The 9,338-nt window shown below is 38.7% G+C and overlaps 1 protein-coding gene across 1 annotated transcript in view; it reads left to right on the top strand.

Annotated features, from left to right (window-relative positions):
- Positions 1–9,338, top strand: part of arhgef38 (Rho guanine nucleotide exchange factor (GEF) 38) — a 32,196-nt gene continuing 22,858 nt past the window's right edge. Inside the window, exon 1 of the mRNA XM_061909434.1 lies at positions 1–311. Within this exon, the coding sequence (XP_061765418.1) occupies positions 113–311 (199 nt within the window). The 5' untranslated portion in view covers positions 1–112. The remainder of the gene's footprint in view (positions 312–9,338) is intronic.

Below are 9,338 nucleotides of genomic sequence, written 5' to 3'. Positions count from 1 at the left end.
TGCAGGCAGCCAGTGCACAGGGGAAAGAGTGCACCTGTTCCAGCTCCCAGGCTGCTCTCTCTCTCTCCTTATCGGCCCTTCATTGCCGACTATTGTCCTTGACGAGCTCGTCATGGATCCCAAGGAGGCCGGTGGGGCTGAGAAGGAGAAGGTGATCAAGCGGAGGAACCGGCCCGTGTTCCTGCGCTACCTGGAGAGGAGGAAGACCGACAGCATTGTGGTGGATGACACGTCCAAAGGTGACATCAACCTGGGGACGCTGGTGAGGCGGAGTCAGTCGGACAAGACGGAGTACAGCGCTAAACTTAAAGGTACGGCCGGCTAATGACCCCCCCAGGGGGTCACAACTATGGCGACAATTCACACATGCTTGAGCCAACACTGAAACATCTTCACAACACATTTAGTCAGCATGTGTGGAACATAAGAGTAGCGCCTGGGTACATGCACTATGGATACAGTGCACCTGTTGTGTTACTACGAGCAGGGGACACTCCCGCAGGGATGAATCCACGCATGCAAAGTGTGCACCAAAGTGCGGCGCAGACCAGCTGGTAAACAAGAACGAGTGAACATTACCAGCATGTTTTGTGAGCTTCAAGTAAATGGATGTTGGGGTCGGACTAAAACAAAAGCCGCCAGCATCATGAGGCCATGCCGGCACAATGTTTTCACACACACAACCTGTCCTTGGGAGTCAAATGGTGGGAATGCTGCACTTCAGGCCATATGAGTGACATCACCGTGTCAGCAGGGCTCACCCTCATACCCAGAAGTATGACGGCGCCCTTTTCTCAGACTGGCTTTCACACACACTTTAGCAGCCTGTTCGTTTTGTTTCACCGACAAACCCGCAATGATGGCAAATGGGGGCTTGTCGAAAACACCGCCGTGTTGTCAGTAAACCCGTCACGCGCCCCCCATTAGGCCGCACACGCAAGCACCTGACAAGGCGTATTACATATTTACAAGAGTATTACCATTGCAAATATTGACACAGCGATGACTTCATCAAAAGAGGAAACACGTGAGCGTGCTGAAAAGTTCTCACATGCCTGCAGGACAGGTTGGTCAAGGCTCACAACCAATGTCAACGTGAACCAAGTATGTGTTGTGTGTCATTCAATGTTGGTGCTACACAAAAATCTTTGGTATGTTTAATAAATTACAGCAGTATTGCTACATTATGCTTAGTATATTTAAAGTTAAAGTACCAATGATTGTCACACACACACTAGGTGTGGCGAAATTATTCTCTGCATTTGACCCATCACCCTTGATCACCCCCTAGGAGGTGAGGGGAGCAGTGCGCAGCAGCAGTGCCACGCCCGGGAATCATTTTTGGTGATTTAACCCCCAATTCCAACCATTGATGCTGAGTACCAAGCACGGTGGTAATGGATCCCATTTTTATAGTCTTTGGTATGAGCCGGGATTTAAACTCACGACCTACCGATCTCAGGACGGACACTCTACCCACTAGGCCACTGAGTAGGTTAGCACATCCCTTATGTCTGAGGATTCCACATTAGTCGCGTGATTTTGGTCCTGACCTCTGTGTGTGTGATGAGATTATCGCAAATCTTCAAGATGCAACTTTTTAATCAAATTTGATTGAGTGTACGTCGCACCGGCCGAAAATGCATAATAAAGAAGGAAAAAAAACATCTATATGTCGCATAGGAGTATAAGTCGCATTTTTGGGGGAAAATTATTTGATAAAATCCAACACCAAGAATAGACATTTGAAAGGCAATTTAAAATAAATAAAGAATAGTGATCAACAGGCTGAATAAGCGTTCGTTATATGACGCATAAATAACCAACGGAGAACGTGCCTGGTATGTTAACGTAACATACAGTGGGGCAAAAAAGTATTTAGTCAGTCACCGATTGTGCAAGTTCTCCCACTGAAAATGATAACAGAAGTCTGTGATTTTCATCATAGGTACACTTCAACTGTGAGAGACAGAATGTGAAAAAAAAAATCCAGTAATTTACATAGTAGGAATTTTAAATATTTTTTTTTTAAATTATGGTGGAAAATAAGTATTTGGTCAACCATTCAAAGCTCTCACTGATGGAAGGAGGTTTTGGCTCAAAATCTCACGATACATGGCCCCATTCATTCTTTTCTTAACACGGATCAATCGTCCTGTCCCCTTAGCAGAAAAACAGCCCTAAAGCATGATGTTTCCACCCCCATGCTTCACAGTAGGAATGGTGTTCTTGGGATGCAACTCAGTATTCTTCTTCCTCCAAACACAACGAGTTGAGTTTATACCAAAAAGTTCTATTTTGGTTTCATCTGACCACATGACATTCTCCCAATCCTCTGCTGTATCACCCATGTATCCATTTTGGATTTTTTTTAGCAGCATTTTTTATGCAGGTCAAAATGATTGATGGGAAAGTGTGTTAGTGTTCCTATTGTTGTGACCGGGTGAATCTATATGTTTATGAAGTTTATTTTCGTCTGTATTCGGAAAACAAATTGGAGTGACGACTTCAAGATATACTGTATATCTGAAGTGTACATTAAGCCCTTCCGGAGGGGGTGGGTCGTGGTTTCATTTACAATTTAGGAATCGAACAGCTTGCAGACAGACTTTAAAAAAAAATAAAAAGGGTTATTAAAGTGACTTTTGAGCAACATGTGTGCAAATTCTACACCATATTATTTAGACCAGTGGTTCTCAACCTTTTTTCAGTGATGTATCCCCCTGTGAACATTTTTTTTTAATTCAAGTACCCCCTAATCAGAGCAAAGCATTTTTGGTTAAAAAAAACAGAAAGAAGTCAAATACAGCACTATATCATCAGTTTCTGATTTATTAAATTGTATAACAGTGCAAAATATTGCTCCTTTGTAGTGGTCTTTCTTGAACTATTTGGGAAAAAAAAGATATAAAAGTAACTAAAAACTTGTTGAAAAATAAACAAGTGATTCAATTATAAATAAAGATTTTTACACATCAACTTAAAGTGCCCTCTTTGGGGATTGTAATAGAGATCCATCTGGATTCATGAACTTAATTCTAAACATTTCTTCACAAAAAAGAAATCTTTAACATCAATATTTATGGAACATGTCCACAAAAAATATAGCTGTCAACCCTGAATATTGCATTGTTGTATTTTTTTTCATATTCATATTTTGTTTAAGTATTATTCAATAAATATATTTATAAAGGATTTTTGAAATGTTGCTATTTTAAAAAAATCTCACGTACCCCTTGGCATACCTTCAAGTACCCCCAGGGGTACGCATTTGAGAACCACTGGATCTTTCTGTGTGGAGTTTGCATGTTCTTCCCGTGAATGCGTGGGTTCCCTCCGGGTACTCCGGCTTCCTCCCACTTCCAAAGACATGCACCTGGGGATAGGTTGATTGGCAACACTAAATTGGCCCTAGTGTGTGAATGTGAGTGTGAATGTTGTCTGTCTATCTGTGTTGGCCCTGTGATGAGGTGGCAACTTGTCCAGGGTGTACCCCGCCTTCCGCCCGATTGTAGCTGAGATAGGCGCCAGCGCCCCCCGCGACTCCAAAAGGGAATAAGTGGTAGAAAATGGATGGATGGATGATTTAGACCACAAGGAAGTGTTTTAAATGTAGATTTAAAATAATCATAGGTAACCTATAATACAAAGACATAAAAACTTGATAGTCACTGTGACAAAGACTTACTAGTAACAGGATTGGTGTTGTTATCAAACGTCACCTTTTAACATTCTTGTCATGCAAGCGTAAAAAGAAGTTAACCACCGCATAACGTAAAAACATTAGCGCACCCAGCATTTATGCTAATGTTGACGATGCAGCCCTACTGTCTTTCAGTGCGAGTCAGCTTACCACAAAAAGGTGTTGCAAAACATCCAAAGAAAAAGCAAAACCTTTAGAAGCTTATTTGCACTAATTCCGCCGTCAAATTCCAGTCTGTACAACATCAGGGGTGTTTAGAGTAATCAGACCAGACGTAGTGCTTTAGGCAATGCCGTTTTTGTTTGTCTTTCTTTAACGCAGTGTTTCTCAAACAGCAGGTCAGGACACCCTGGGGTGTCGTGGTGAGGTGTCAACAACGAGCTCCCTGTTCTACCCAGTAGTAAGTACACAGAAACATGTGTACAGAGTGAACGGAGGCGGAGAGATGGAAAAGTTTGTGAGAGGAATGGAAAGAAAAAAGGAAGACTTAGCAGCAAGAAACATAAGTGACAATAAACAGAGTAAATAGAAAAAAAAACGACTAAGCATAGCCTTTATATTCACTGTAACTACATTAGGAAATGAGCAAATGGCGGTGTGTGTTTCAAAAGCAATTCCGGACAAGTTTCATACCGTATTTTCTGGACTATAAGCCGCACTGGTATGTAAGACGCACCCACTTAATTTTAGAAAAAAATTATAAAATTCATATAATAGCCGCACCGGACTATAAGCCACAGATAAATATACTGGTATGTTGTGGAATTAAAGATTTGGAAAGATTTTTAAATGTTTATTTACATACCTTAATTGTTTGTAAACAGTGACGCAACACGGCAGTAAAACAACTGATCAAACAAAACAGAAAATAAATGTATGTCCTTATTCATCCTTTATGACACAAATACGATTTTCTCCTTTTTTATGGTTCAAATGTTTATCAGGATTCTTAGTCTTTTTCCATTTTAAACACTTTGAATTTGAACGGTTTCTTAAAGTGGATAATTTTATTACCATTTCAGTATCATTTTTCGTATTATAAAGCGCACTTAAAATGAATTATATTTATATAGCACTTTTCTCTAGTGACTCAAAGCGCTTTACATAGTGAAACCCAATATCTAAGTTACATTTAAACCAGTGTGGGTGGCACTGGGAGCAGGTGGGTAAAGTGTCTTGCCCAAGGACACAACGGCAGTGACGAGGATGGCGGACGCGGGAATCGAACCTGCAACCCTCAAGTTGCTGGCACGGCCACTCTACCAACCGAGCTATACCGCCCCAAATCATTTCATTTTCTCAAAAATCGACAGTGCGCCTTATAACCCAGTGCACCTAATGCACGGATAAAATCTGATTGTGTTTACCGGCCTGGAAACATTTTTATTTGGTACAAGGTGTAATGATAAGTGTGACCAGTAGATGGCACATAAGACATACGTGAATTGCTGTTTGAACCATGTTCAATAAATGACGGTAGCTAGTACCCATAAGCAAGCAACACCAAAACTTTGATGTTTCATTAAAATTATAGAACAGGGGTCGGGACTTGTCCAGGGTGTACACCGCCTTCCGCCCGTTTGTAGCTGAGATAGGCACCGGCGCCCCCCGCCACCCCAAAGGGAATAAGCGGTAGGAAATGGATGGATGAATGGATGGATGGATGGGTCAGGAACCTTTTTGGCTGAGAGAGCCATGAAAGCCAAATATTTTAAAATGTATTTCTGTGAGAGCCTTATAATATTTTTAACACTGTCAGGTTCAAACACTGATGACATCTATTAAACAGACAAGAAGCAAGGAATCAAACAGAAACTGGATTCAATTTAGCTCAATGAGGAGAAACCCGTGGACCTGTACCCTTGTACAGTGTCGTCCCACGCTCCGACAAGAGAATTCTACGCCTCCTCTTTTATTTGGACTTTCTCTGATTACAACAACTAAATGCGTGCATCTCTTATTCTTTTTAATAACATTGTTATTCAGAAGGTAACCAATAATAAATAAAATACTTTTGACCATTAATGCGACTTCTAGAACAGGTGCTATAGAAACGGATGGATGGATTAAAATGCATGAGAATGTTTTATATTTTGAATGTTATTTTTAACACTGTGAATACCAGCGGAATTATTAATTACTTATCGTGTTAAGCAACGTCAGCTAAGATTGATCTGAGAGCCAGATGCAGTCATCAAAAGAGCCACATCAGTTATAGAACATTACACACGGCGCTCAAAAATCTGTCAAAATGTTATAGTATGACTTCGGTGAACTAGGAAGCAGCACCGCTTGATAGAACGTGGAGCATTACATGTGTGTAGAGTATAAGGACCCCAAAATTGCACATATTTGGAAACATTTTTCTTCACAATATTATGCACTGCCAACTTTTCTTACCTATTGGTACTTGCTGATGTGTATTTGGAATCTGCATGAGTCCCGAAAATGTGCGCGCGTCCGCCTTTATAGCCTGTGGCGTAGTCAATAAGCTTATTATTTTCCTCTTTCCCCTATTTCAGTGGTTCTCAAATGGGGGTATGCATACCCCTGGGGGTACTTGAATGTATGCCAAGGGGTACGTGAGATTTAAAAAAAAAAACCTCTAAAAATAGCAACAATTCAAAAATCTTTCATAAATATATTTATTGAATAATACTCCAAAAAAATATGAAAGTAAGTTCATAAACTGTGAAAAGAAATGCAACAATGCAATATTCAGTGTTGACAACTACATTTTTTGTGGACATGTTCCATAAATATTGATGTTAAAGATGTCTTTTTTTTGTGAAGAAATGTTTAGAAATAAGTTCATGAATCCAGATGGATCTCTATTACAATCCCCAAAGAGGGCACTTTAAGTTGATGATTACTTCTATGTGTAGAAATTTTTATTTATAATTGAATCATTTGTTTATTTTTCAACAAGTTTTTAGTTATTTTTATATCTTTTTTTCCAAATAGTTCAAGAAAGACCACTACAAATGAGCAATATTTTGCACTGTTATACAATTTATTAATTTAGAAACTGATGACATAGTGCTGTATTTTACTTCTTTATCTCTTTTTTTCAACCAAAAATTATTTGCTCTGATTAGGGGGTACTTGAATTAAAAAAAATGTTCACAGGGGGTACATCACTGAAAAAAGGTTGAGAACCATTGCCTTAGTTGTGGGGCATTCATCTTCCACTGTTGCCATTTTGAATATAAAGTAGCGTACGGTTTACTTCTAACTTATACCTCTCAGTGGACTCGCTATGGAAGTACTAAACACTACGACACACATGGCGTAGATAAGACGCTGTCAAAGTGGAGGCACGTATATAAGACAGCCTACAAAATGGCACATTCTCAGGAGACGGTCAGATAGAGGCTTGAAGAAGAACCACCATTATATGTTATGTAGACCACAAGCAAGTGTTTTAAATGTAGAAAAAAAAAATCACAATATGACCCCTTTAATGCGCCTTAAAACCCGGTGCACCTTTTGTACGAAAATAGACCTGAACAGACCGGCTCATCAGTAGTGCCCCTTATAATCCGGTGCGCCCTACAGTCCGAAAAATACCCTAATCCAGGGGTCACCAAAGCTACTTCTTGGGTACTGATTAATGCGAAGGGCTACCAGTTTGATACACACTTAAATAAATTACCAGAAATAGCCAATTTGCTCAATTTACCTTTAACTCTATGTTATTATTAATAATTAATTATATTTATCTTTGTGGAAACAGTGATCATCTTAATGATTTCTCACAACAAATATATATTTTTAAAGACATGTTTTAAATAGGTTAAAATCCAATCTGCACTTTGTTAGAATATATAACAAATTAGACCAAGCTCTATGTCTAACAAAGACAAATCATTATTTTTTTCCAGATTTTCCCGAACAAAAATTTTAGAAAAAATTCAAAAAACTTTGAAATACGATTTAAATTTTATTCTACAGATTTTCTAGATTTGCCAGAATACATTTTTTTGAATTTTACCAATAAGTTTGAAGAAATATTTCACAAATATTCTTCAGTGAAAAAACAGAAGCTAAAATGAAGAATTAAATTAAAATGTATGTATTATTCTTTACAATAAAAAAAATTAATTTACTTGAACATTGATTTAAATTGTCCGGAAAGAAGAGGGAGGAATTTAAAAGGTAAAAAGGTATATGTGTTTAAAAATCCTAAAATCATTTTTAAGGTTGTATTTTTTTCTCTAAAATTGTCTTTCTGAAAGTTATAAGAAGCAAAGTAAAAAAAATTCATGAATTTATTTAAACAAGTGAAGACCGAGTCTTTAAAATATTTTCTTGGATTTTCAAATTCTATTTGAGTTTTGTCTCTCTTACAATTAAAAATGTCGAGCAAAGCGAGACCAGCTTGCTAGTAAATAAATACAATTTAAAAAATAGAGGCAGCTCACTGGTAAGTGCTGCTATTTGAGCTATTTTTAGAACAGGCCGGTGGGCGACTCATCTGGTCCTTACGGGCTACCTGGTGCCCGCGAGCACCACGTTGGTGACCCCTGCCCTAATCCATCCATCCATCCATTTTCTACCCCTTGTCCCGTTCAGGGTCGCGGGGGGCGCTGGTGCCTATCTCAGCTACAATCGGGCGGAAGGCGGGGTACACCCTGGACAAGTCACCATCTCCTCACAGGGCCAACACAGATAGACAGACAACATTCACACTAACATTCACACACTAGGGCCAATTTAGGGTTGCCAATCAACCTATTCGCAAGTTTTAGACACAAAAAAAGAACACATATTAATTTATTGACACTACTAGACGCACCATCCACCCTGAAATGTGGTTCTCAAATGGGGGTACGCGTACCCCTGGGGGCACTTGAATGAATGCCAAGGGGTACGAGAGATTTAAAAAAAATAAACCTCTAAAAATATCAACAATTCAAAAATCCTTCATAAATATATTTATTGAATAATATTCCAATAAAATATGAAAGTAAGTTCATAAACTGTGAAAAGAAATGCAACAATGCAATATTCAGTGTTGACAACTACATTTTTTGTGGACATGTTCCATAAATATTGATGTTAAAGACGTCTTTTTTTTGTGAAGAAATGTTTAGAAATAAGTTCATGAATCCAGATGGATCTCTATTACAATCCCCAAAGCGGGCACTTTAAGTTGATGATTACTTCTATGTGTAGAAATCTTTATTTATAATTGCATCACTTCTTTATTTTTCAACAAGTTTTTAGTTATTTTTATATCTTTTTTTCCAAATAGTTCAAGAAAGACCACTACAAATGAGCAATATTTTGCACTGTTATACAATTTATTAATTTAGAAACTGATGGCAGTGACCAGGTCCCAGAGAGAGACCGTCTCTTTTATTTTTTCCACGGCAATACAGTATACACCTTGTCTTGTATTTCCGTTTCTCTTGGATCCTTTTCAATAGCAGGAGCAGTGAAAGGGACTGTATCCACTTTCATGGGAACTCCTGCTCTAAGAGCCACTAACACGATACACAGAAACCCGGAAATGGCCCGGAGAACGGTTTTGATAGGCCATATTAAATTGTTGGTGAAACATTTTTAGGCATATCCTAATGCCATTTTACACAATTAAAAGTTGGACGTATAAGACACAAACAAGGGTGTT

This window comes from Nerophis ophidion, linkage group LG01 (genome assembly GCF_033978795.1).
Source record: "Nerophis ophidion isolate RoL-2023_Sa linkage group LG01, RoL_Noph_v1.0, whole genome shotgun sequence".
Classification (NCBI taxonomy): Eukaryota; Metazoa; Chordata; class Actinopteri; order Syngnathiformes; family Syngnathidae; genus Nerophis; species Nerophis ophidion.
Note: the sequence above shows the minus strand (reverse complement) of the source record. Positions and strands in the feature narration are given on the sequence as shown.